Raw genomic sequence first — 27,446 nt, forward strand, 5'->3', positions numbered from 1 at the left:
AGAGAGATCTCTGGCCGGGACTGGGCTCAGTCTGTGGCTATGCTGAGGGGCACCAGGGTCAGTCCAAGCCAGGGTGAGAATTCAGGCTGTGGTCACAGCAAAGGCCAGTCACTTCTGGATGGGGTCAGGCCCAACCCAGTTGCTGCTTGCTGAGATCCTTGTGAGATGCTCTCCTCAGCCCAGGACTGTCCACAACAGCAACTCCTGGGTCCAGGGTTACTGCGAGGCGTGGGGATGGCTCCCAGAAGGACCGAGGCCCCAGGGAGTAGGAAGCGTGAGACACAGGGGAGGAGGAAGGGCCATAGGCCCTGCCTACCATCCAAAGACCCCCACCCCCACCCCACCCCCAGCTGGGCACTTCCTGTCCAGGACTGGAACAGGAAGAGGCTCTGGAGGTGTGTAGGAAAACAGGAAGTGACTGGAGGAAGTAGGTGCCTTTGTTCAGTACCCCCTTCTCGGTGTTGCCCCCAGGCCGCGCCAGCGGCTCAACAGCCCTCTCTGCAGACCTGGTCAGCCTCCAGCCCTGTCCCCTCCTGGCCCTGGGGCCTGTGGGCCTCAGGGGTTCATGGCCTGGCCAGGTGGCCTTGCATCTCAGCTTCCTTGTCTGGGAAGCCGCCGGAGGTCCGCCCTCCATCACAAAGCCGGAGGCTGGCCCTCTGACCTTTCTGCAGGCAGGGTGGCCGAGGCCTACAGACTGCAGGAAGGTCACCCGCTCTCAGCCGCTCTGCCCAGCACTCTGGAAGCCAGGTGGAAACCACACGGCAGTAGTGGCCTCTCTCTCCTCCCTTCTCCTTCTCCCTGGGCACTCAGCAGCACGGCTGGCCTGTACCTTATTCTTCCCCTCCACAAACTCGGTCCAGGTGTCCAGGCTCTCGATGGGGTTCACAGCGTCCTGCGTGGTCACTGCCCTCCAGTCACGGCACTGTGGCATGAGGTCTCGCTGCTGCCGCCGCCGGCTGCCAGAGCCAGAAGAGGCAAGGGCAGGTCAGGGACACAGGCAGGAAGGGCCCACTTCGGGGGCGGGGTCAAGCCCTTGTCACACCCAGTCACCTTCTCATATGGAATGGTGGGCGAGGCTGGCCCTTGGGCCTGAGTGAGGGAGATGGGAAGGGGACTTTGCTTCTTTTCTTTTCTTTTGAGATGGAGTTTCACTCTTATTGCCCAGGCTGGAGTGCAGTGGCACGATTTCGGCTCACTGAAACCTCCGCCTCCTAGGTTCAAGCGATTCTCCTGCCTCAGCCTCCCAAGTAGCTGGGATTACAGGCGTGTGCCACCACGCCCATCTAATTTTTTTGTATTTTTAGTAGAGACAGGGTTTCTCCATGTTGGTCAGCTGGTCTCAAACCCCCGACCTCAGGTGATCCGCCGGCCTTGGCCTCCCAATATGCTGGGATTATAGGCGTGAGCCACCATGCCCAGCCTGTTTCTGGAGCTCTGTCTCCCACACTTCAGGGTCAGGACCCGGCAACCGTCCTACACAGGCTGCCGACACCACCTTCCTGTGTCCACTGTCCCTCGCACACGTGTGCACCCTGTCCCGCTTCTCTTGCTCCTTCCTGCAGAGGCCACCTTGGATCTGCCCACATGGCTGCAGGGGCAGCACAGTCCCATTCTGCCCCAGGAGGCGTCTCTGCCCGGCCTCTCCCTCTCTCCTGCTTTAGGAGCTGCGGCCTCCCTCTGGGCTGCGTGTGCACCCCCAGCAGCCTTGGCCTCCTGCCAGGATTGGGGGGTGGCCTCAGGGCCCCAAGGGAGGCTCCTATCTGCCCCTGTGGAGGAGCCGAGCAGGGACTCTCTGAAGGGCTCCATCACTTGGCACAGAGCATAAAGGTGGCACACCCAGAAGGAAGGACATTTGGAGGTGCTGGCAGCGAGCTGCAGGCCACACCATCTAGAAGGATACTTATGAACCTTGGACATTTGGGGCCGGCTCAGGCCACCCCTACTGAGCCACCCCCACCGACCACCGCAGAGCCACAGCCAGTGGGGCCACCCTCATCTCCCAGCTAGGTTCTCAACTCCCACCCCGCCCCAGTTTGACACTAGGATCTCTCGCTAAAAGGAAAACCTGAGCCATATCTCCACTCCTCAACACCCTTCGCTGGCTCCCTAGTGCCTTCAAGCCCTGCCCACCTGGGCGCCCTCCTCTCATCCCCTGCTCGTCTAAGTGTCCTGTGAAACCCATCTGTCCTGCTGGCATCCCGCTCAGTGGAGGGGAGCGCGGCCCAGCAGGTGGGTGGCAGGTGGGTGAGGGGAGCGCGGCCCAGCAGGTGGGTGGCAGGTGGGTGAGGGGAGCGCAGCCCAGCAGGTGGGTGGCAGGTGGGTGAGGGGAGCGTGGCCCAGCAGGTGGGCGAGGGGAGCATGGCCCAGAGGTGGGTGGCAGGTGGGTGAGGGGAGCATGGCCCAGCAGGTGGGTGGCAGGTGGGTGAGGGGAGCGTGGCCCAGCAGGTGGGCGAGGGGAGCGCGGCCCAGCAGGTGGGTGGCAGGTGGGTGAGGGGAGCGCGGCCCAGCAGGTGGGCGAGGGGAGCGCGGCCCAGCAGGTGAGTGGCAGGTGGGTGAGGGGAGCATGGCCCAGCAGGTGGGTGGCAGGTGGGTGAGGGGAGCATGGCCCAGCAGGTGGGCGAGGGGAGCATGGCCCAGCAGGTGGGTGGCAGGTGGATGAGGGGAGCACGGCTCAGCAGGTGGGCGAGGGGAGCGTGGCTCAGCAGGTGGGTGAGGGGAGCACGGCCCAGCAGGTGGGTGAGGGGAGCATGGCTCAGCAGGTGGGTTGGTCCTGCTGCTTACAGCTGTGCCCCTGGGAAAGCCATCTCCCTTCTCTGACCCTGTTTCCCTGTCTGTAAGGGGGTGACGTGAGTGCTGCACAGATGAGCTGAGGCACGTGAGCACACACGGTGTGCCGTGGGGCTCAGTGCAACCATCCCAGAGGCTCAGATAACACCCTCCCAGACCCCTGCCCCACTGGAGGTGTCCTGCTGGGTGCTCAGAGGCACGTGCTTCCTCCTGCCTCCAGATGATGCAATTATGTGTCCAGAGGTCTTCGCTCTTGAGGGAGGTGGGTGGGGGCCGGACCCATCCTTTGTCCAGCCTGGCCAGCTGGTGGAGGAGGGGTGCAAGGGAGGCTCTGAGCCTCACTCAGGCGCGGTGAGGCCAGGGATTGGCTATAGCTGAAGGTAGGGTTCAAGTTCAGAGCCGGGCCCTGGGGAGGGGTGCAGGGAAGGCCTGGGTGGTGAGGGGCGCTATAAAGAGGGCTCCTCACGGCGGAGGCTGGGGGCGGGGGCTGTGGCTGTGCAGGGGCCTGGGCCGTACGTAGGAGCTGTACTCACAGACTCCGCTGGCCAAACATCTTGCAGGGTGTCCAGGGCCGCCAGTGCCAATGGATGCTGAGGGGCAGGGGCACCCCATAGGCCGTGCAGGTGAGGGCCTGGCGGCTGTGGCGCGAGTAGATGCTGGGGGAGGAGGCCTCCTTCTCGTGTATGTGGGGGGGCACTGGGGGCACAGCAGATGGCCGGTCAGCTGACTTCCAATGCCACGCCGCCCACCGCCCACCTGTGTGCTCTCCCATCCCTGGCCTACCATTCACCACCAGCTCCAGGCTGATGTTGCGTCTGAGGCCAGCAGCAGAGTTCCACAAGGCGAGGGTGTAGATGCCGGTGCTGGCCTCTGTCACCTCCTTGAGCACTAGGGCATGTGGACTGTGGCGCCCGGACAGTGCCTTTCCATCCTTGTACCTGGCCGGGGAAGGGAGGTCAGGGCCCGTACAGATCCCACCTCAGCCCCAACCTCATCCTGGCACCCCCAGCCCCCGACCCCAAATACATGGTCAGGAGGAGGGAGGGGCTGGCAGGAGTGCAGGGTAGGGCGGGAGACACTGGTCTGCGAGGGGAAGGCCTAAGTCCCTGGAGATATCTCCAGGCCGCATCTCCCAGGTGTGACAACCGTGTCAGGCGGCCGGCTCAGGGGCATCGGTCACTGAGGTCTGCAGTAGCATCCCCTGCCTTGCCCCAAAGGCTCTGTGATCTCTCCACAAGTAGCGAGATGACCATGTCCCTGCTGGGGCAGCGCCTTCGCTCTCCCTACCTGTGGCTGCAGACAGCCTTCTTCGGCCAGGCTTGCCCAGCCCAGCCCAGGAGGATCCCACACACCTGGCTCCTCCACCCAGCCCATCTGTGTGTTTGCTAGACCATCCACCCAGTCACTGCTCGCCATCGACATGTGATGGTGCCATAGGAAGGGTGGGCGCCACAGGAAGGGTGGGTGGGCGCCCAGATGTGGCAGGCCTGGAGACCCTGTCCTCTTTCTTACCGACATCTGAAGGAGTGAGGTGCAGTCCCTGTGAGCAGTCTAGCTCCTTGCCATGTGTGTGGCCCCTCCAGACACGTGGCCTTCTTGCTGTCCACCCCCCACCCCAAGGCCTGTCTATCACTGCCCGCCTCGCTGGGACGCTCATTTCCGTAGCCAGGAATCTGCAGGGCTCCCTGCCTCCTTCATTTGGGTGGGGGTGTGCAGCCTGCCTGCCTATCCTATGCTGTGGCCTGCCCCTGCTTTGCTGTGTCTATTGACTGCCCATCTTCCCCCTGGGTTGGGAGCCCCACGAGGGCAGGGCTGCCTCCTGTAGAGTTGCGCCCAGCTCCCTACATGTCTGTTGCACACGTGAGGAAGCAGATGTCTCAGCCCCAGAGGGTGTGCTGGGGCCCCTGCAGGAACCTGTCTCTGTGTCCTGGACTCTGTACGGAGATACTCCTTTGGACAGGTGCCTGCCCCAGTGCTGAGTGTGGTAGACCAGAGAGACACCACAGTGTGGCCTGGGAGAGGCATAGCCCTTGGGCAGAGACCAAGAGAGAAGGGGATGCAGGGACCTGTTCTCAACTGGGACACCACAGCAGGGACCCAGAGGGCAGCTGCCTGGCCTGGGGTCACAGAGTGAGGCAGGCCCGGGCCGGGGCGGAACTGAGGTGGTGCTGTCTGCGTGGCTCTGGTCCTGAGTCTGCCACTTGCCGGATCTGAGACCCTTTCATTGCCTCAGCGGAGGAGATGACATGCACCTTGCAACTGTCGTGAGGTTTAACTCAGACAGTGCCAGCAGCGTGCTGGACACACTATGGGTGCTTCGGAAGCCAAGGACCAGTCTGTGTGTTTGCCAGACCATCCACCCAGTCACTGCTCGCCATCGTCACGTGATGGTGCCATAGGAAGGATGGGCACCACAGGAAGGCTGCGTGGGTGCCATAGGAACAGGACCAGATGTGGCAGGAGTGATCCTGGAAAGCTGTTCTGAGAGGCAGCTGCCTGAGGATTGGGTAGACCCTGGATGCAACAGAGCTGCCACCTGCCCAGAGCAGGCTCAGTCCTGCTGGCCTTGGAGGGTGGGGGACAGGGCCCAGGAGTCTCCAGGAGCTGCACCTGTGAGTGAGGCTCCAGGATCTGCCAGTGCCCTCAGAATTCTGCCCCAAGGGCCTTGGCGCTGACCGGGTGCCTTGGACAGACACTGAAGTCTGTATCCTCAGTGGGAGGGTCACACTGGGCTCAGGGCCAGGACACCCTGGGCCTTCCCAGGAGAGACCAGCCCCCAGCCAGTGCAGGGGGCCCTGGCTGAGGAAACCCTGGGCCTCTGCTTGCCCAGCTCCAGGAAGAGTGGCCCTGCCAGGAGGGAGGTGCCCAAGCTGAAAAGGAGGAGGCTGCTGGGCTAGCTCAGAGCAGAGACCCCTCCTGGAAACTTGGGGGTCAATTACGAATCACCTTTCCTGGCCTGTGCTTCCTCATCCATGCAATGGGGACTCAAAGTGTGACTGACCATGGGTGAGCCATGTGGATTACTCAGACGGCCTGCGGATGTGTTTGTGAGGAGTGCCATGCCCCCCGACAGCCTGCAGGGAGCAGCCAGCAGAGGCAGAGCCACCCCTGAGGCACCCCTTCCCTGGGCCTCGGCACACTGCAGGGTAGCCTCATTCAGCCTGCAGATCGGGGGTCTGCGGGGACTCCAGCAGCCTGCCGGCCTCCTGGAAGCTCTCTCGCTCACTGCCACACAGCACAGGCCCAGCCCAGGCAATGTGTCAGTTCCCTGTGGCATCTCCACATTTCTGGACAGGAGGGTCCTGGGAGAGGCAGCCTCGTTAGAAGGAGGCATAGGGAACGCTAAGCCACTGCTTCAGGGCAGGCCCTGGAGACTCTGCAGGGCAGAGAGGCAGCCAGCCGTCAGGAGGCAGTTAGGAAAAGCCCCTCGATGTGCCCACCACACCCACATGGAACAGAAGGCTGGTACTGAAACCCTTCCCGGTGTGGCAGGAGCACAGATAGACCTTCCATCTGGAATACCACATTACGGGCGGGCTCCTTGGGGCGTCTCCTGAGAGAGGCTCCTGCCATGCCTGGTCTCAGCGTGCAGGTCCTGATGGCGAGGATGCTGCCCTTCCTCCCCCGTGGTCTGTTTTGCCCCTCGGCTTGGAAGGGTAGCGGCGGGGTCAGGGGAGCCAGGGCTGTTACCATTGGAACTCGGGCGGAGGGTATGCCGCCAGCTTCACAGGCAGCTTCACCAGCTCGTCTCCTGCCGTGGCCTCCAGGATGGGGCCTTTGAGCCACTCGACGCTGATGAAGGGCTTTTCTGCCAGACAGGAGAAGTCAGTGTAAATCCAGGACTGACCCGAGGTTGACTGACCAGGGATTCCCCCCATGGCCCCTGCAGCCCCAGCAGCCGGACACCTGTAGACTGGGGCTGGCCATGCAGGAGCTGGGCAGGTGCAGGAGCTGGGCAGCTGCTCCGCTCAAGGTCCTCCCTTCCCTCTGGCTGGACTCCCAAATGCTCACGTGCACCGTGAGCTCTGGGCCCAGGCCCACATGGCACAAGGACCCTTGTTTCCCAGGCTTGATGGCGCCTGACCCTGACCCACCCATGCCATACCATGCACAATGACCTCGGTGCTCTCCCGAAACCGCTGGATGCCGTTGTTGGCCTCGCACACGTACGAGCCCAGGTCGTGCTGGCTGACGTTGTGGATGGTCAGGATGCTGGAGAGCTCTGTGTGGGTCTGCTGGGAGCGTCGCTCGGGCACCCACTTACCCCGCTCTGCCTGCCCGCACCCAGGGAAGCCCCGCGTCAGCAGCGGGTTCCTGCACAGCTACCCCACCAAAGGCACCCCTCCCAGCCCAGCCAGCGGCGGCTCCAGAAGCCTTGGACCCAGGCCCTGAGTCGTCTTTGGGTGGAACACTTGCCCGTCAGACTGGGGCACCTGAGGCAGGCCTGGGTCCGCACATCCTCCGCACAGAGGCTCAGTGTGTGCTGGACAGTGGCAGGGACTCCTGGGGACAGGACAGCCTGGCAGGGCTGCTGACCTCACCTGCTTCCCCGGGTAGTCCCAGTCGAAGGTGACACCCGAGTTGAACTCAGCCCACACGGTGCAGTTCAGGACCAGCTTCTCCCCTACCAGCAGCTCCAGCGACTTCTTGGGCAACAGCTGGATGTCATAGAGCTCGTTGCCTGTTGACACACGCACAGTGATTCCCACGCCCTCACAGGACGACGCCCACTGAGGCCAGCGAGGCAGTGACAGCCCCGCTACTGTGAATGGAACACAGCCCAGTTACCTGTGATGTGCACGAGGAAGGGGTTGGAAAGGAAGTCCTGGTCCCCCCAGGTGGTCTCGCACTGCAGGTACAGGGCCTCGCGCAGCAGCGGCGTGGACACCCGCATGCCCCGCCGGTCATCCCACACCACCTCCTGCCCGTCTGGCCACAGCACCGAGCTTTGCTGGAGGGACAAGGCCACCATCAGTGACCAGCTGCCCCCTTGCTCCTGGCCAGACGGGCAGCTGCCTTTCCCAGGGGTGGGACTGGAGGGCCGGATCCCGGGGTGGGGGTGGGGGTGGGACCGTACCGAGCGCAGCGTGACGTTGAGGCCGGGGACGGACACCAGACAGGGCACCCATATGGCATCTTTCCTATTGACCAGGAGCGTGTCGGGCTTGTTGATGAACGGCTGCTCGAAGTCTGTGGAGAGGGAGCAAGGTATTGGGGAAGGGCTGTGGCGGCCAGGCTGGGGGAGGGCTCCATGGGGCTGGGCGGTGCTGGTCCTGAACCAGCCCACCTGCTGGAGCAGGTGGGGCCCCGTTCTCTCCTCTTGCCAGCCCGGGGTCCACAGGCTGGGGGCGGTGTGGGCCCCAGCTGCCCGGGACCCTGCCCCAGCCTGGCCTGCCTCCAAGTCTCACCTCTCACGAACACGTAGGAGCTGGCGGCCGTGGTGCCCTCGATGCGGGCCTTGATGTACTTGTAGTAGCAGACGTAGCTGCCTGTGTCGTTGGCGTGCACCTCACGCAGCAGCAACACCTTGCAGTAGGGCCTGACGTCTGTGCCCTCGCAGTCTCGCACCACCCCCGTGTCCTCGCTGTCCTTGTCCCCAGTGGCTGGTGCCTCCTGGGCTCCTGGCCAGGCCCACTCCAGGGGGTGCTGTCCCCTGGCAGAGGACAGGAGTGGTCAGGTGGGCCCCAGCGGCAGCCCATGGGGACTATCCCTGAGGAGCCTCCCTCAGGCCAAGCCTCACCAGGCTTGTCTTACCCGGAGCATGGAACTGCCCAGGGTTTGGGCGCACACTACAGACCCTGCCCGGGGCAGGGCACTCTCCGGCCCCTGGGCCTCGACTGGGCTCCTGGGGCTGGTGTGGCAGACTGGCCTGCAGATAAGCACAGGCCTCGGATCACAGCTGGGAAGGTGGGGAGACACCACCTCTGGGGCCCCAGTGGGTGGCTCCCAGGGTGGCTGGGAGTGGGTGCAGATGACCTGGGAAGTGGCCTGGGGTCAGTGTGAGATGTCAGGAGTGGGGTGCAGGGAGATGAGGCCCCATATGAAATGCTGATGAGGGGCCAGGCACAGTGGCTTAAGCCTGTAATCCCAGCATTTTGGGAGGCCAAGGCGGGCGGATCACAAGGTCAGGAGATTGAGACCATCCTGGCTAATATAGTGAAACTCCGTCTCTACCAAAAATACAAATAAATAAATAAATAAATAAATAAATAAGCCGGGCGTGGTGGCGGGCGCCTATAGTCCCAGCTACTCCGGAGGCTGAGGCAGGAGAATGGTGTGAACCCGGGAGGCGGAGCTTGCAGTGAGCCGAGATTGCGCCACTGCTCTCCAGCCTGGGCGACAGAGTGAGACTCCATCTCAAAAAAAAAAAAAAAAAAAAGGACACAGTGGCTCATGCCTGTAATCCTGGCACTTTGGGACACCTAGGTGGGCGGATCATGAGGTCAGGAGATTGAGACCATCCTGGCTAACACGGTGAAACCCTGTCTCCACTAACAAAAAATTAGCCAGGGGTAGTGGCAGCGCCTGTAGTCTCAGCTACTCCAGAGGCTGAGGCAGGAGAATGGTGTGAACCCAGGAGGCGGAGCTTGCAGTGAGCTGAGATTGCGCCACTGCACTCCAGCCTGGGTGACAGAGCCAGACTCTGTCTCCAAAAAAGAAAAGAAAAGAAAAGAAATGCTGATGGGGGTGTATGGTTGAGGCTGGGGAGGACAAAAGTCACCCACAGCCTGGGAGACTCCACAGCCCCGAGGCCACTCTGCCCTGGGAGGGGCTGCCATCTGGGTCCTCAGCCACCACCTCCTGCCTTGGGCTTCTCCAGCCTCCCTGGCCTGCCAGTAGGAGAGGGAACCTGTACCTGCAGGAGATGGACAGGCTGTCACCGGTGTCGATGACGTGTGACTCCTCTGTGATGTTCAAGGTTGGGGGGGTCATGGAGTAGCCACTCGCCAGGCCTGGGGTGGGAGACAAGGTCAGCGTGGTGCTGGGTCGTGAGTTCACACGACGTTGATCGGGCATGGTTGGGCATTCTGCATCACAAGAGCAGACCCGCTGTGGGGCCGAAGCAGCCCAGGTTCTCAGCCAGCGCGGTGTGGCCTGGCCTCACCATGTGCACCGTGAGCAGCACCAGTCCCCAGGCCCCAAGACAGCCACGAACCTCTCCCATAGGCTCACCCTGCCTTGCCCCACAGCCGCCATCCTCACCTACACACCACCCTGGACCAAACCCCAACCTCTGACCCCAGTGAGTGGAGCGGCTGGCATGAAGGAGCAGGGGGAGGGGTGCTGGAGCATGTCGCCTCGGCATCACGGCCCCTGCAGTGCTGCTGCCCGAGGCCCTCCCTCCTCAACTGCTGACCTACACCTGCTGACCTACACCTGCTGCTTCCCAGGGGATCCTGCACATCCCAGGTCCTCCCCACACCACGCAGGCCTCGGCCCTCCTGCCTGCTCTCTGCCAGTGGCTTTCCCCCTCCCAGGCCACGTGGCATCACCTCACAGGTGTCCTTTGGTTCCTCAGCTTCTCGCACATTCACAGACCCTGCCAGCTGCCCCAGCCTCCTCTGGGCTCTCCCTGCCCAGGCCTCCCCAGACACCCCCAGACCTTCTCACAGGGATCTTCAGATACACAAATAAACCGGCCCCATCTGGCTGCAACCCACCCTCAGCCAGAGACTGTAGGCTGGCTGGGCTGGGCCTTCTGTCCTGCAGGACTCAGCCCTGCTGTCCCCACACCCTCCTCCCTGTGGGGTGGTGTGTGTGTGTGTGTGTGTGTGTGCGCGCGTCCCTGTAGGCCTGGGTGTGTGAGTCTGTGTGTGCCTATGTCTGAGTGGTGTGTGTGGCTTTGTGTGTATGTGCAAGCATGCATGTTTGTGCATCTCTGACATGCTAGCGTGTGTACACACATGAGTGTAAATGTGGTGGGATCCCGGTGTGGGTGGGAGCAGGCCCCAGGGGAGGTCTGGGTCTGGAACTCTGGCAGATGCATCCTGCCGGGGGCATCCTGAGACAACAGGAAGGGAGGGCTGCATGGCCAGAGGCCCAGGGCTGCGTCCTGTTCCTCCCCCAGGTCCCTGTCCTCCTGGGGGCACAGCCCACTCTTCTGCCCCCAGGCCCCTCCAGTCCGGCGGGTCCCTCGGGGTTTGGGGCAGCAGCAGTGTAGTTCTCCTGCCCTCCCGAGGACAGCTCCCTGAGGCCCCAGGGTCCTGCCTTGAAGCTAATGGGGGTGGGGTGGAGCCCAGGGAACCCTTGACCCCAAGCCACCCTCGGACACGGCACCAGGTGCCTGTTGCACGCCAAGATCTCATTTCGGCCTCACACGGGCAGCACAGTCACTGGTCAGCGACCTCCGGCCTCTCCCTTCTTCTATTCCTCTCTCCTGGCCAAACCTTTCCAGGCACCACTTCACTATGGGTCCAGAACAGGAAGGGCCTTAAACCACACATCCAGACTCACTGTCCAGACTGGGACGCTGAGGCCCTCCAGCTACCCTCAGAAGGTAGCACCTTGCCTGCCTGTCTGCTGCTGTGACTACCACCACGTCTTTGCTTTGCCAGCCCGCCCCTGGGGCCCCGAGGCAGAAGGGGGTTGTGGGCTCTGCAGCCCCTTCCCCTTGGGCAGTGCCCAGCCTTCACCGCACAGCAGCAGGGCCTGGGCACTGGCAGCCCATAGATTGCACCCCTGGGGCTGCCACGAGAGGAGTCTGGGCCAGGGGCTGGGAGATCCCTGCAGAGAGGAGGCTCCCCTCGGGTGGTGAGGAGCTAAGAAGGAATCCTGCTGAGCTGGGCTTTGAAGGAGGGGATTTTTTTCCAGGTAGTGGAAAGTCAGTCCACGCCAGGAGGACAGCTGGGCAGGTATGTGGGCACCGGAGTGGGCGGTGGTCTTTCCTCAGCGCTACAGAGGAGGCATGATGGGCATGGGGCTGGACCTGTCGGGACGAATGGGCTCTACCTTCCCAGTGGGCCTCGTAGGAGGTCAGGAGACCAGGCTCGAGTCCGGTGTCCACCTGCCCAGCCCCACGCCCAGCCCCACGCCCTCACTGCAGGAGAGAGAACATCCCCACCCCACTGAGGTGTGGCGTGTTGAGCTGGTGGCCCCCCTTCTCAGGAGTGCACATCCAGCACACACCGTCTAGCTCCACTGTACGGCAGCTGTCAGCCCAGCTTCCTCGGATGGCTCCCCTCTGTTCCCAGGATAAAGCAAGGTGGGCTGGGCCTCTGCCCTCCGGCCACTGCCTCTCCAGCTTCCTCTCCCAGGAGGCGTGGCCCTCCTCCCATCCTCCCAAAGTGCCTGTTGTTTTCCTGTCTTGAACACTTGTCCTTTTCCTCAGACATCCCTCCTTCCTTCTTTCCCTCCCTAGGGCCTCCCTCTTTAGGGTCTAGTTCAGATGTCCTCATCACTCAGGCAGCACCGGCCTCTTCCTCCTCCTCGAGCTCCTGCTGGGACACAGTAAGACTGAATTGTGGTTTTATGATCACATCTGAACAGAGGCTCAATTTTATTCATCTTCCTAAGCCCAAGACAGAGATGTGCAAAGGAGGTTCAAGGGGTGGATATAAGAATGGTGGGATGGGCCAGGCGCCGTGTCTCAGGCCTGTAATCCCAGCACTTTGGGATGCCGAGGCGGGCGGATCACGAGGTCAGGAGATTGAGACCATCCTGGCTAACACAGTGAAACCCCCGTCTCTACTAAAAATACAAAAAATTAGCCGAGCGAGGTGGCAGGCACCTGTAGTCCCAGCTACTTGGGAGGCTGAGGCAGGAGAATGCCATGAACCCGGGAGGCGGAGGTTGCAGTGAGCAGAGATTGCACCACTCACTCCAGCCTGGGCGACAGAGCAAGACTCTGTCTCAAAAAAAAAAAAAAAAAAAATGGTCGGATGGATGATGGATGGAAATGGGATGGATGAATGATGAATCAGATGAATAAATGGACAGACGGGTGGATGGGTGGGTGGGGAGGTAGGTGGGTGGGTGGATGGAAGTGTGGGTGGGTGGGTGGGAGAATGGATGCATGGATGGATAGAAGTATGGGTGGATGGGTGGGTAAACTGGTGGACAGATGGATGGGTGGGTGGAAGGATGAATAGATGGATGGGTGGAAGAGTGGGTGGACAGGTGAAAGGAAAGTGGATGGGTGAAGGGTGGGTGGGGAGGGGAGTCTGTAGTAGCTTCCTCCTGGAGGCATCGTACCACCAAAGGAAGCACCCGCATCACCGCTGAGCAGGACCATCCACCGTGCTTGCCCCTCCACGCAAGCTCTCCTTTTCCATGACGTGCCATAACTTATTCCAGTGACCCCTCTGCCTTCACCAACCTTCCACTGTGCCGTGTGTGATTGGCAAACTTTGCTGTAGACCTCACTGTCCACTCCGAATGTCCCTTCCTGTCTTATGTGAAGCCTGGCTTTCTGGCCACACCACTGCCCCTGGGCGGTTACTGCTCTCCACCCCACATGCCTGAACCCCTTGCAGCCACCTGCCCTCCCCATAGCAGTCCCTCTGGCCTGAACTCACAGCCGCCTGCCCTCCCTACAGCAGTCCCTCTGGCCTGAACTCACAGCCGCCTGCCCTCCCTACAGCAGTCCCTCTGGCCTGAACCCCTCGCAGCCACCTGCCCTCCCTCTGAGGGTCCTGCTCTTTGGCGGCACCGCCCTCTTCCCCACTAAAGCTGTCATCAGCTGCACCCCCCGTCACTTCCCCTCATTCTCTGCTGACTGTAGCTCCTGGCTCACCATCCCCCCCACCCCAGCTCCTGCTCTTCTCCATGACTTCACCATCCACAGGGCTGACTCACCAGCACCCTGGCCTCTGAGATCCCCGTGCATGGTCCTCCCCTCTTCTCCTCCTCAGTCATTCAGCTCCAAGGGCGCACCCTGGACCTGGTCATTACCAGAGGCCGCGCCATCCCAAATGCATGTCTTTATCTCTCTCCCGCTTTCCCTGTTCCTGCTCCACAACACCACATCCTTCAGCCTCCTCAAAGCCCCCACTGCTTCCTCCCCACCCCTCGGTGCCCTCCTGGTGCTGCCCCGTCCTGGTGCTTGGGGTCCTGGTGCATGGGGTCCTGGTGCATGGGGTCCTGGTGCATGCAGTCCTGGTGCATGGGGTCTGCAGCCCATCCCTCTGCATGCTCCCTCACCTCTTGTCCTCCATCCCAACCCTGAGACAGCACGCGTCCCGAACAGAGCAACGCGGCAGCACAAGGCCCCCCACGTGAGCTCCTCCCCCTCATTTTTCCTGGGTGCACACAGTTCAGGGTGCTTCTTTCTCACTCTCAGCATCGACAGGGCAAAATCATGAGACAGAAACATTCCGCTGGCCGGTGCGGTGGCTCATGCCTGTAATCCCAGCACTTTGGGAGGCTCAGGCGGGCAGACCATCCTGGCCAACATGGTGAACCCCATCTCTAATAAAAATACGAAAATTAGCTGGGTGTAGTGGCGGGCGCCTGTAATCCCAGCTACTCGGGAGGCTGAGGCAGGAGAATCGCTTGAACCCGGGAGGCACAGTTTGCAGTGAGCGGAGATTGCACCACCACACTCCAGCCTGGGACAGAGCAAGACGCCATCTCAAAAAAAAAAAAAAAAAAAAGAAAGAAAGAAAGAAAAAAGAAACACCCCATCTTCCCACATCCCAGCCCACACTGCCAGCCAGGGCCCCAGAAATCTCTGACACGCCTGCCCCAAACCAGGCCCTCCATCGTGCCTAGGGCCCCCCGCCACAGATTTCTCTTCTGATCACCAGTCTTCATGCAATCATCTCCCACCGGTTTTGTTTTGAGATGGAGTTTCGCTCTTGTTGCCCAGGCTGGAGTGCAGTGGCGCAGTCTCGGCTCACCACAACCTCCGCCTCCCGGGTTCAAGTGATTCTCCTGCCTCAACCTCCTGAGTAGCTGGGATTACAGGCATGCGCCACCGCGCCTGGTTAATTTTGTATTTTTAGTAGAGACAGGGCTTCTCCATGTTGATCAGGCTGGTCTCAAACTCCTAACCTCAGGTGATCCACCCACCTTGGCCTCCCAAAGTGCTGGGATTACAGGTGTGAGCCACCACGCCTGGCCCATCTCCCATCTTAAAAACAAAACAAAATAATTCCTTGGTTCCACACTCTCTTCCAGCCACTGCCCCTTTTCCTATCCCCCTTCATTCCCCTCTGCTGGTCTCCCCTCATCCACCAGTGGGGTGCAGCCCCCTCACTTTATGGAGCCACTGGGCGGGGCCTCCCATGACCTCCAGGCTGCAGGCCTAGTGGGCACACAGGGCAGGGAGCTGCGCATGCTCTCCCCTGGGCAGCATCTGTGACCTACCTCTCCCCACCTCCCCTCTGCCCGACACACAGTGCTGGGCACCACCGTCTCTCTGGAGTCCAGACACCTCCCAGATCTCTAGCTGCAGCCAGGACTACTGTTTGCAACTTCACTTTTAAGCATTCAGCTGCCCACTGGACTTGGACACCCCACAGACAACCGGCAGTCTGCGTTTCCAATGCTAAACTGCAGACACGCACTCCCTCCAGCCCCACCAAAGGCCCCTCCCTCCATAGCTCCCTCTCCCCAGATCCTCTCTCAGCCCATCCGTTGACAGACCACTGAAGCCTGTCAGGCTGGACACACCTTAGGGCCGGCCCCTGCTCTCCCACTGGGGCCAACACAACTGCACGCACCCCAGAGTGGTTTCCTGGGCCCTCTCTTGTCCTCCTCCAGGCCTCCCTCTAGGCCCCGCTCCTTGCAGTGAGTAATACTTGAAAAAGCACAAGCCTGATCACACTTGTGCTTCAATCTCGTCAGTGCACTGGATTCCTCTGCACTCCCAAGAAAATCCAAACTCCTGGTCCCTGCCCCTCTCTCCACACCCTCGTGGTTCGTCCCCTTCGCGTTCATGTTCACGTTTCCCAGCCACCAGACTGTCCTGTGCCCTCAGGCTGACTTCTCACGCTCAGGACTCAGCTTAGACATGGCCTCCTCACCCCTACAAAACAGCTCCGTCCTAGCCTCCCGGCTGCTTACGGCATCCTTCCTGTCACAACTTGGAATTACTTATTTATGTGTTTGTTTAAGCTATATCTGTCCATGTCCTCCACTAGGCAGTAAGTTTCAATTGGACCAAGACAGCTCTTTTTTATCCCACCCCATGCTTCCCACAGCACGTGGCACAGAGTAAAGTCTCAGTGAATATTCATTGAATGAAAAAAATGGAGGGATGGAAGAAGTATGGATGGATGGGTGGGTAGGTGGGTAGATGGGTGGAAGGGTAGATAGATGGATGGATGGGTAGGTAGGTGGATAGGTGGAAGGGTGGGTAGGTAGGTGAATAGGTGGAAGGGTGGTTGGGTGGGTGGATGGATGGGTGAGTAGAAGGATGGATGGGTGGATGCATGGACAGACAGATGAATGGATGGATGGACAGGTAGATGAGTGGATGGATAGATGGATGGATGGGTGGATGGAGGAGTGGATAGAAAGATGGATCAATAGATGGAAGGATGCATGGATGGGTAGATGAACAGAAGGATGGATGGACGGGCAGATGGAAGGATGAATGAATGGCTGGATGGAAGCATGGATGGAGGAAAGGTGGGCACATGGGTGAAGGGTGGATGGGTGGATGGTCAGATGGTTGGATGGATAGAAAGTAGATGGATGGATGGCTCTACAGACCTCTGAGACCTCAGAGACTCTTGTCAGAGCCTGACAAAGAGTCTTTTCTATTGGAAAAGATGCTTCCCGTTTTACAGAATGGGCTCCCCGGGGCAGATTCAGGCTGCAGGCTGCCACGTCCAGAGGCTCTGTGACTGCCCAGCCCCCACCTGCAGCTCTGAAGGCGGCGCATCCTTCCTGCCTGGCTGCTGTCTGTCTCTGCCGTCCTTCCCTTCCCGCAGCAGGAAGCACCGTCATCCTGGCCTCTGCCGCGCTCCCCCTGCCTTCCTGTTCCTGGCCGGGGAACTGGCTTCTTCCTTCCCCAAGGCCCCGCAAAGCCCTGGCCCCCAAGCCTGCAGCAGCATGGTGGGGGCAGGCACCGGGTGGAGGTCAGCAAGGCCAGAGTGCACACCTCCCCTCCTCTGTGCTGTCCGCAGCCCCAGGACACCCTCCGGCCTTGGCCCACGGGGCCTTGGCGTCAGCCACAGGTGTGGCGGGCATGAGAGCGGCACAGGAGGGTCCTGCACCCCCCCCGGGAAGTGCTGGCACCCCTCCGCGAGGGCCAGGCAGGGTGGGGAAATGTCCCATGGGTTAGGCGCTGGCAATGAGCGAGGCGGCGGGCAGCCAGCCGACTGCGACTGCCTCATTGGATCCTCACAGCAGCCTGGGAGGGAGGGCTCAACAGCCAGGTCAGCGAGTGAGGAAACTGAGGCTCCAGGCCTCACAGAAGCAGGCAGCCATGCGGGAACCCAGTCTGGCTGAGTCCAGGATGGTCCCTGCCCCAGGACCAGGCTCCCCTCCAAAGGCCGGGGGCAGAGGCTCAGGCCAGACCCCAGCCCGGCCTTCCTCCTAGCCCCTAGTCTGAAGCCTCAGAGATCCCCGCAGGCAGGAGGGCCCACGTAGGAGGCACATGGCTGCCTGGTCCTGCGCCCCAGTGGCCTCCACCACACCCCTCCTTGGAGCCTGGCCTCCATCTGGCTTCACGCCCTGGTTGGCTGCAGGCAAAGCCCTTTAAGCTAATGATGCCATTTTTTTCAAAAGCTTCTTTCCTGAAAACGGAGGGAAAGCCCAGCCCAGCCCAGTGAGAGCTGCTGGCAGAGCCAGCCTTGCTTTCCTCCCATGATGTGTGAGCTGGGCCCTCCTGCGGCTCCACACCTGCGTGTCCTGCATCCCTTGCTCCATACAGAATCCCTGTTTTCTCATCAGATCCTCTCTGGGCCCACCAGGATGGGACTGAGATGGGCCGGCTGTGCCACACCCTGGTGGGACAGGGTCCCAGCCCTCTCTACAGGGCAGCGTGGGTGAGGGCTGGCCTTAGTTAGTTTCTGGGAGCTGCCCTCAGAATGATGGCTGAGTCCACAGGGCATGGCTGGGCCCAGCTCCTGGTGCAGAGGTGAGGGGGCTGGCATGAGAGAGTGAGGGTAGAACTAGCCGCATCCTTGCAGCCCTGCCCCGCTCTTGCCCTGCCATCTCTCTCAACCACCACCCTGAGCGCCAGCCTCCCAGGCCCGTGCTCTCCAGCAGCCTCCTCCCTGCCCGGCTGGGCTGTGTCCTCTGTCCTCCCTCTCCCTCTGTGCCCGGCAAACTGTGGCCCCAGTTCCTCTGTGCCCAGTTCCAGGGCCCGTGAGGCTTGCCCTGCTGCCCCCAGCTGAGCATGTCATCCCCACTCTGGCCCTGACCCACAGCACGTGGAGGATCTGTGTCATCAAGCGGCTCCTGGGCTGGGGTGTCATCAGCCCATGGCTCTGTCCCCAGGCCCAGCACAGCCGGCACAAGGATGGCACTGGGATTATCCATGAGCTTGGGGCCCCTCTGCATTGGCAGAGAGCATGGCCCTGCTGTGGCCACCCTGGGCCCGGCCCCACTTCTCCCTCTCCCTGGGGTGCTTGGGAAGACAGGGGCTATGTGGCAGGCCTGCCGGCTGGACACACACTCTCTGGGCAGCTGAGTTCAGCAGGACAAGGCAGCCAGAAGCCAGGCTGCAGAGTGGAGGGAGCTGGTGGGGAGCAACGGAGCTGCTGGCTGAGCTGGGGCTGGGCAGAGAGGGTCACCTGAACCTTCTTTCTTCACTCCTGGGGCCAGGCCTCTGCAGAGACCTGGGGGTAGGCAGCAGGAGTGTCCTGTCTGGTGGCCCCCGCTAACCTGGCCAGTAGCCCCTGTGCCTCCAGAGCTGAAGGGGCTGTCGGTCCTCACTGCACATCCTGCAGGCCTGAGAGCTGAGCCCACACGCCGGGTTGGGCACCCCACACTTCTGCCGTCTGCTGTATGGTCTCGGGCAAATCATTTCCTCTCTCCAAGCCCCAGTTTTCCCACTTGCGAGAGATGCATCGGCCCCAAGATCACTGGGAGCTACAGACCACAAACAACATGGTTAAGAATAAACTGTCGGCCGGGCGCGTGGCTCACGCCTGTAATCCCAGCACTTTGGGAGGCCAAGGCGGGCGGATCACGAGGTTAAGAGATTGAGACCATCCTGGCCAACATGGTGAAACCCCATCTCTACTAAAAATACAAAAGTTAGCCGGGCGTGGTGGCGGGCACCTGTAGTCCCAGCTACTCGGGAGGCTGAGGCAGGAGAATGGCGTGAACCCTGGAGGCAGAGCTTGCAGTGAGCCGAGATCGTGCTACTGCACTCCAGCCTGGACGACTGAGCGGGACTCCGTCTCAAAAAAAAAAAAAAAAAAGAAGAAAGAAAGAATAGGCTGTCTCTGGTTCATGCACACGGATCCCTCTGCTCTCACCTGCCTCCTGAATGCTTGGTTTGCTACAGCTGCTGTTTCACTCTGACCCTGTGTTGTCTTCAGAGCAAGGGGGGCAAGCCTCGCTGGTGGGAGGGGATTCATGGAAGTTGAAAGGGGCATTGTAGCTTCCTGGCCCAGGAGGAGGGCACACAGGCCAGAGTGCCCGTGACTTCGGGTCCTCAAGTAGATGGAGCAGATGGAGCATGGTGAGGGTGATGAGGCCGTGGAAGCAGACCCAGGTCCCCAGCCGGCCTCGGGCCCCTGTCCTGCTTGCTGGATTTACTCTCTCTCTCCATGGTGGCACACCAGGGGGCTTCAACCCCACTCTGTGCTCCCACCCTCCCTGACAGCTCTCCTGGGCTCCAGTCCTGGAGGACCCAGCCCTCGAGCCCAGCACACATCCAACACTGGGGAGGATGACTGGAGGCACGGAGCTCACAACTGTGCACCTGCCAGAGGAGCAAGTACCACAAAAAAAGAGAATTCCCAGCGCTGGCAAGAATGTGGAGAAGGAGGCACCCACACAGTAATGATAAAGAGTATCCATACACCGATGGCAAATTCTCCAAAGTCTGCTTTCCCAATACCTCCTGCCACAACAATAACAGCAGGCACTGAGCACTGTCCGTGTGCACACAGCCCTACGCACGTGTGCATTCCACACGCCTTCACGCCCCTGCCTGCAGCAGCCTCCATATTGCCACTGTCCAGATAGGAAGCTAGTACACAGAGGCTAACGTGCTCCAAAATACATGACCATTAAAAGATTGTCTTGGGAAGACAGGACTACGGGAAGCTACTGTTTGTCCTACAGATGTCTATACTTTGCATTTCTGCATTTTACAAAATGTAATAATCTCTTCCATCAGTGCTGGAAACGCCGCTCTCCCTCCCACTAGGTTGGCTGTCGGAGTGATGCTCACCCACCAGACATTCCTGACCTCGCTCATCCCCCACAGCCAACTAGCCACCAAGTTGCCTCCATTCTGAGCTGAAATGGGCTCTGCAGACTGAGTAGGAGCTTGCTGGCCCAGGAGGAGGGCACCACGGGTGGGGTGGCTGGGAGTGCCAGGCCCCTGCCCCCACCTCTCCTCGCCATCCTGACCACACCTTGGTATGGACGCCTTCTGGCCGCAGAGCCCCTCCCGGGCATTCCAGGGCTGCTGTCGCTCCACTCTCCCTTCTCCCCACCCCACTGCTGGCCAGCCTCAACGGCTCTCCCCAGATCGCAGTACCAGTGTCTCCCCACTGGCCCAGTCCTTGCTCAGAGGTCAAAAGATCTTTCCAGAACACAAGTCCCTCTCCTGCCTAAAACCATCCCTCTCTGCTGCTTATGGGCAGAATCTGGCGCCTCCTTTGCCTCCTTGCCACCCACCCAGTGCGGCTCCAGACCTCCATGTGCCATAGATCTGGAACAGTCCCTCCCTACCTCTGACATCTGAGCTCCTGTGCTGCTTCAGCATCTCACACTGAGGCTCCCCACCCAGGACTCCTGCACTTTTCCATAGTTCCATGGACTTTTCCATAGTTCTGCTGGCTCATTACCACTTTTAACAGTTCTTTCTTTCTTTTTATTTATTTATTTTTTTTGAGATGGAGTCTCGCCCTATTGCCCAGGTTGGAGTGCAGTGGCACGATCTCGGCTCACTGAAACCTCGGCCTCCCAGGTTCAAACAGTTCTCCTGCCTCAGCCTCCCGAGTAGATGGGATTACAGGCGCCTGCCACCACACCCAGCTAATTTTTCTATTTTTAGTAGAGACAGGGTTTCACCATGTTGGCCAGGCTCTCAAACTCTTTTTTTTTTTTTTTTTGAGATGGAGTCTCGCTCTGTCACCCAGGCTGGAGTGCAGTGGCGCCATCTCGGCTCACTGCAAGCTCCGCCTCCTGGGTTCACGCCGTTCTCCTGCCTCAGCCTCCCGAGTAGCTGGGACTACAGGCGCCGCCACCGCGCCCGGCTAATTTTTTGTATTTTTAGTAGAGACGGGGTTTCACCGTGTTACTTCAAGACAAGGGCTTCTGTTTGTCTTTTCGCAGTGGCATTCCCAGCATTGGACTTGGTCAGCAATTTACCCGTGGCTGACTTTGAGGATCCAAGAGACAAAAAGACACCATAGGATGTGTGGGCAGGTGTGGGGGTGAGGGGGAAGAGGGCACAGGGTACCGGGAGGGTGGAGAGGCTGTGCACAGAGGGGCACGCCGGGCGAATGGTGGGCCTGGGGGAACTGTCTGCGACATGCTACTTTGGAAAGTCTCTGGGACAGCAAAGTAAAAATGGCCATGAGGTGGTTAGAAATTGAAGAGGCCATCTGCCCAGCCCTCTAGGGCATTCCCTGGAGAACGTGGACAGCGGCCTGTGTGCCTGCCCCTTCTTTCCCGCCCCTTCTTTCCCCCTTGGCCCCTGTGCTATTTGGAACCAGATACCAGACACCTATTACCTCCCCGAAATAAGCCATCTATTATCTAGAGAGCCGTTTCACTCTTGTAGCCTTAATTTTCGAATCTCCAAAATAATAAGAATAATGTCTGTGTGACAAGGTTAAAACCTGTACACGTCCTGCTGTGAAGCAATCTGAGAAACCTTTTCACACTGAGGTGTGGCTCGCTGCCGGACACTCCACATCTGTGTGCATGTGCACGCTTGCTGCTTCAAACAAATCCATCTCCATTTGGTAGAATTTAGAGGAGCTTTGAGGCCAGTGTGTTGAGCTGGGTGGTGATAAGGGCTTCCCCTAAACCCACCTGAGAGTCTGAATTTTGTGCTCCCAGAGGCACACTGAGCGGGAACGAAGCCCTCACCTGCCCTGGAAGGCCCGTTAGCACCCTGTCTGCCTGGAGTTCCCAGCAGGCTCCCAGAGGGCGTGTCCAGAGCGGGTGAAAGGCCATGGTGCCAGGGCTGGTGTGTGCAGTGAGTGTAGGCTGGGTGGACGTGGGGCTAGGGACGGCCTGGGACTCCAGCAGGAAGGGCCGGTACCACGAGCCCAAGAAGCTGGTGCTTATCTTGTGGGTGAGTGTGTGTGGGGGGGGTGCCTGAAGGCTCAGATTTGTATTTCATGGCAGTCCCTTTGGGGCAGAATGGAGACAAATTTCTGGAAGATGCTGGAAGCAGGGAGTGGCGATGAGGTTGAGAGGGGCTGGACCTGCGGGGAGCATGGGCTGCCTGAGTACCCCGTGGGGGTGGAGACCAGGAGGAGGGGGCCTGAGCAGATGCTGAGCTCCCAGCACAGGACTGCCGTGGGGCAGCCCGCTTTGCCACGCAGTTTCCCTGGCTTCCGTGGGGTCAGGACTCTGCTTGCTGGCCGGCAGGACGAGCGGCGTTATCAGACAACCCAGCTGGCGCAGAGGTGGCCCCCCAGTGCTGCTAAATCGGGGCCACCAGCTCCTGCCGCAGGAAGAGGGAAACGCAGCAGGATGTCCTCTCCTGTGGCCGACAAGTCCTTTCTCATGAACCCCTGCTGACCTCACTGGCCACGTGGCGGGGCTCCCCGACTCACCACCTGGATCTGCCCGGGCCTGGCTGCAGGCTAGGGTGCTGCGGGCCTCAGACGGGGCCGGGAGTGTGCCTGCGGTGAGCCCCGTGCAGCCTGGCCAAGGCTGGCCCCTGCTCCCCCACTGGGAATGAATGCCCGCACCTTCCTGCTCCAGACTTGTCTCCTCAGTGTGACCGGAAAACCCGGATTCCAGAGGAAGCCAGTGTCTGAAAAGGATCGAAACTCAGGAATCCCCGGCTCCAGCTGGACACATTGACTGAATCTTGCTGAGAGTCTAGGGGGTGTGAGAGGCTCTCCAGACCCCTCTCCCTGCCCACCCCCAACTCTGAGCGGCATCTCAGAGGAACATGGGGCACAGGCTACTCCTTGGCGGAGAGAAAACTGCCCTGTGGAGGAAAATACCCAAAAGACAGCAGGAGGGGAGTGAGCCAGACACAGAGAAGAACCTCCCCTTGCAGCTGACTTCACTTAATTTCCCTGGGTTCCCCCATTCCCCTCTGCCCCATCACACTCAAGTGCTCCCAACTTTCCTCCTTCCTTATCTGACTGGCTGCAGCAGCTGAGGCCTCCCAGGAAATCCCACTGGACACCTCCACCCCGAGGCCCCGCTCCTCTTCCAGGGTCTCCCTTTGATAAACTATCCTTGAAGCCAGAGACCTGAGACTTCCTCTGTCCCCACCATCCCCAGCGGCTACCTGCCTCCACCCCAGTTTATCCCCTGGGTTATCCACTTGCAGTTCCTGTCTCCCCTGGACACCAGCCTCCTTGCTGCTGGCGCTGCCCCGTCTCCAGCCTCGTCTCCCCCACCTCCCATCCACTCCTCCCAGACTCTAGCCTCACTGGACGACTCACTTGGCCACATTCACCATCTGGACTTGCCTGCCTCTGAGCCTTCACGGGGTTCTTTGCCCTGTTTGGAATTCCCTGTCCTAGAGTTCTGGAGACCCCACCAGGAAGCCTTAGCTGGAAGCGACACTGCCTTCCTGTGCAGCTTACAGCCACCAGCTGGGCCTCACCAGGGCCCCTGAACACTTTCATCCCTGGGCGATAGACGTCTGATGGCATGTCTGTGTCCTTGCAAGGCACAGGAAACCCCTGCGGGATGGGGCCAGGTCCACGTCCTCCCTGGGCCACCCTGAACAGGCACTATGCTGGGGTCTTGCATAGAACTGCAGGCTGCTTCCCTGGGTCGGGGTGCTTCCCTGGGTCGGGGTGCCACTGCTGGGGGTCACGGTGGAGACTTCGCCAGACAGACCACACATCACACCTCACACCCTGTCTGGGCCCAGCCACGTGGGGCAGCTCTGGGAGGGCACAGGACCCCTTTAGCTACACTGGCTCTGTGCCACAGGCCTGGTGGAGGAGGGAACAGCACCCGCATTCGAGTCCTCAGAGCCTTGAGCTGCAGCAGAAGGTCCCCAGGCACAAGTAAAGGGGGCCTGGTCCCCACATCCTGCCTGCACTGACTTGCATCCCTGGGCCACACATCTGTCCAGTCCTGGGCCTGTGTGACTCAGCTCACAGCAAGGGCAAACGTCCCGAGACCAGGCCACTCCAGATGCCCAGCAGACCCTGCTCTGGCATGTCCCTAAGCTGGCAGCCACAGTGCAGAGGTGCCAATGGCCTCTCTCTAGACGAAGCCCCAAGAGACATCTGCGACCTACCCTCTCCACTAGGGCAAGACTGTGGAACTGAAGTAGGAAACTGGGTCTTGGAGTCCAGCCCAAGCACACACAACCCACACAACCCCGGTGCTTGCCAGCGTATGCCATGGTTATGCTTGGGGAAACTGAGGTGCAAGGAGGGGAAAGGAGGGGGCCCAGGTCACACAGAAATGACTTTACTGGGGAGGCAGGACAAGTCCGGTTCTATGACCAACAGCACACGTTTAAGGGGTCAGCTTCAGGGTGCTCAGGCTTCCAGCCTGCTCCCACTGCAGCTGCCCTGACACCCGACTGCAGCTGAGGGCTTGTGCTCCCGCCATGGCATCCCCCATCAAGCTGGGGGCTCCCGGGGTCTTCAGCCTAGCAAGGGATAGAGCAAGGTGCAGGGCTCAGGGAGGGATGACCTCAGTCTCTATTGCCATCTCCCCACCAGCCAAACCCAGGTCCAGCCCAGGACACCCCTCTCCATGGGGCCCCCACTTACACCCTCTCTCCTCTTCATAACTGGGTCGCTAAGTCACTGCACCTACTGCAGAAAATGGCCTCATCACCCTTCACCCCACATCCCGCCGTGCTCCAGCCAGGAGCACAGGACACTGGCCTCTCCTGGTTCTCCTCAGACCTGCAGAATGTTCCCTGGAAGCCCCCTTGCCTCTGGACCCCTCCTCCAGGGTCCCCTCCTGGGTCTCTCTGCTTCCTCTCCAGCTCCTCAGCTCAGCCTCAGACACTGCACTCAGGCGCCCATCCCATGTCTCCTCTTGGTTAAGTGTCTCCCATTCTACAGCCCTGCAGTCCAACCAAGCTCTAACAGCCACTCACAAATACATCCTGAGCACCTGTGAGAGCCTGGTCCTGGGCTGGGTCCAGGAGGGCCAAGGGCAGCACCCTGATCTGACCTGCCCGACTCAGGGGCCCAGACAGATGTTCTCCTCCCTCCTCCCCTGGTTGAGCCAGACCTGTCCCCTCTCCTGGCCTCTGCCCTTCAGCCAGTGGACATACAGGTGGTGGGCAGAAGGCAGGCTTTGTCAGGCTTCCTTTGGGCCTCCTGGGGATCTTGGGGAAGTGACACATGTCCTTGCTCTAAGCTTCTCCATGTGTAAAATGAGTCTGACACTCTCTGTGAGAATTACAGGCATGTAAAGCCAGTATTTAATTCCTATGGTGTGCAGAAATGTTGAGGTCCCCATCGCTGGCTTCAGGGCTCCCGGCACTCCCCTTTCAGACACTGGAACCCCTGACCCCGCCCTTCCACCCTTTGATTTCCAGGGACACCGGCTCCGTGTGGACTCCCAGCTCATCTTCTCAGCTTCCTCCCTGACATCGCCATCCACTCCCTATCCTGACATCTCCATCCACTCCCTCTGCCCCTCCCTCATCCCCCCCAATCCCTCTCTCCAACCCCTCCGCCTCCGCCTCAGGTCTGGGTCCCTCCCCGCCAGAGCCACATTCCCAACACAAACCGAACCCCGCCTCTCCTGGGCAGGGGACCCTCCCGCGGGGGCCTCTGCTCCTCAGCCGGCCTTCAAGGCCCCTGTCCCCTCAAATCCGGGGACCCCTGGCCTTCCGCCCCTTCTGCCGCGCTGACAGCCCCGGATTCGCCTCCTCAAGATTCCTCTGAGGTCCCAGCGCGCACCTGCACCTGCACCTGCACCTGCACCTGCACCTGCACCTGCACCTGCACCTGTCTGCCTCCTGCGCACTGGAGTCCCGGCCCCTGCGCTGCAGCCCCGGCCGCGGGAGGTGGAAGCCCGGCTCGAGCGCCCTCTGGGGGACCGCCCGCGAGCGGAGACGTCGGGCGTCGGGAAGTGCGCACCCGGTCTGGGGCCGGGATGGCCGGGATCTCCGGTGCGCGTGGGTCGGGCCAGCGGCGCGGCGCAGAGACCTCGCGGGGAAGCGAGGAAGGGCACGAAGGATCCAGGCTCAGCGCGCAGCCCGACGGGGCCCGGCTGGAGGACCCGGAGCCACCCACGGAGAAGCCGATTCGGGGCCGGGAGGGCGAACCCTGCGCCGAGGCGCGGCCCGGCCGCCCTGGCCCTGACCCGGCTGCAGTCCCCGCCCGCCCTTTCCTCATCCCGAGGTCCCGGGCCCCGAGCGCCGTGCTCCCTCAGGCGTCCGCGCTCCGGGGCCACCGTGTCCCCCGCCCGTCCCCGTCGGAGCGGTCTCAGCGCCCGCCCCAGGTGCGCGGTCCCCCTCCCCGGCCGGCCCCCTCCCCGGCGGCCCCGCGCTCACCGTCTAGGAGCCCCAGGCAGAGCCCCAGTCGCAGGCACAGCGCGGCGCCCCGCTGCATCTCCGGCCGCTGCGCGTGGGTCCGACCTGAGCGGCCGCGGCTCGGGGCTGAAAGTGTCGTCGCGGGCGCAGGCTGGCCCGGGGCGGGGCGGGGCGGGGCGGGGCGGGGGCCCGGGGAGGCGGGCCAGGGATTCAGGCCGCCCCCGCGCCCCCCCTTCCCCCCGGTCCCTCCCAGCCCGCCGCGGGGCGTCCGGTCCATCCACCCGAGCAGTGCGCGCTCTGCACCGCGGGGTCCGGGCCCGCTCCTGGGCGGCTCCGGGCGCGGGGACGCGGGTAACGCAGACGGCCTCGGTGTGCGCTCCGGAGGGAATGGAGCCTGGTGGGCAAGGGGCACAAAATGCGGCACGCGCCCTTTTCTGTCCTTTCTTTCCATCGATAAAATCCAGAGTAAGCAAAAAAGCAGTGCATGTAAAAATAGCAGTATGTTAAATCTTTGAAAATATTGGCGCCAGCCTGGGCAACATAGGGAAACCCAGTCTCAAAAATAAACAAACAAATAAATAAAATAATAAGCCGAGCTTGGTTGTGCGCGCCTGTAATCCCAGCTACTCGGGGGACTGAGGCAGGAGAATCGCTTGAACCCGGGAGAAGGAGGTTGCAGTGAGCCGAGATCGAGCCACTGCACTCCAGTCTGGGAGCCAGAGCAAGACTCCGCCTCAAAAAAACAACAAAAAAAAGCAAACAAAACCCGTCCAGCAGTCTTTAACTACCTGCACAGTGGCGATGCACAGTGCCGATGGAAGCTGCACCCTTGAGCGGGACACCCGGGATAACCGACCCCCACCCTGCAGGCCTGGCCTCCAAGCTTTAGAACCCCCCCAAATGTTTTGTTCTCAGCTCAATC

At 61.0% G+C, this 27,446-nt stretch overlaps 1 protein-coding gene across 3 annotated transcripts in view; it reads right to left on the reverse strand.

Moving 5' to 3' along the window:
• The window catches only part of FLT4 (fms related tyrosine kinase 4), a 45,887-nt gene extending 19,212 nt beyond the window's left edge, over window positions 1-26,675 (reverse strand). For all 3 annotated transcript variants that reach the window (XM_025387951.1, XM_025387952.1, XM_025387953.1), the window contains exons 1-11: window positions 26,546-26,675; window positions 9,644-9,740; window positions 8,196-8,440; window positions 7,865-7,977; window positions 7,576-7,738; window positions 7,329-7,468; window positions 6,893-7,061; window positions 6,478-6,595; window positions 3,571-3,725; window positions 3,321-3,483; window positions 830-956 (exon numbers count right to left, since the gene is read on the reverse strand). In XM_025387951.1, coding sequence (XP_025243736.1) covers window positions 830-956; window positions 3,321-3,483; window positions 3,571-3,725; window positions 6,478-6,595; window positions 6,893-7,061; window positions 7,329-7,468; window positions 7,576-7,738; window positions 7,865-7,977; window positions 8,196-8,440; window positions 9,644-9,740; window positions 26,546-26,603 — 1,548 coding nt within the window. In that variant the 5' untranslated portion in view covers window positions 26,604-26,675. The remainder of the gene's footprint in view (window positions 1-829; window positions 957-3,320; window positions 3,484-3,570; window positions 3,726-6,477; window positions 6,596-6,892; window positions 7,062-7,328; window positions 7,469-7,575; window positions 7,739-7,864; window positions 7,978-8,195; window positions 8,441-9,643; window positions 9,741-26,545) is intronic.
• Between the last annotated feature and the right edge of the window lie 771 nt (window positions 26,676-27,446).

Source organism: Theropithecus gelada, chromosome 6, assembly GCF_003255815.1.
Source record: "Theropithecus gelada isolate Dixy chromosome 6, Tgel_1.0, whole genome shotgun sequence".
Lineage (NCBI taxonomy): Eukaryota > Metazoa > Chordata > Mammalia > Primates > Cercopithecidae > Theropithecus > Theropithecus gelada.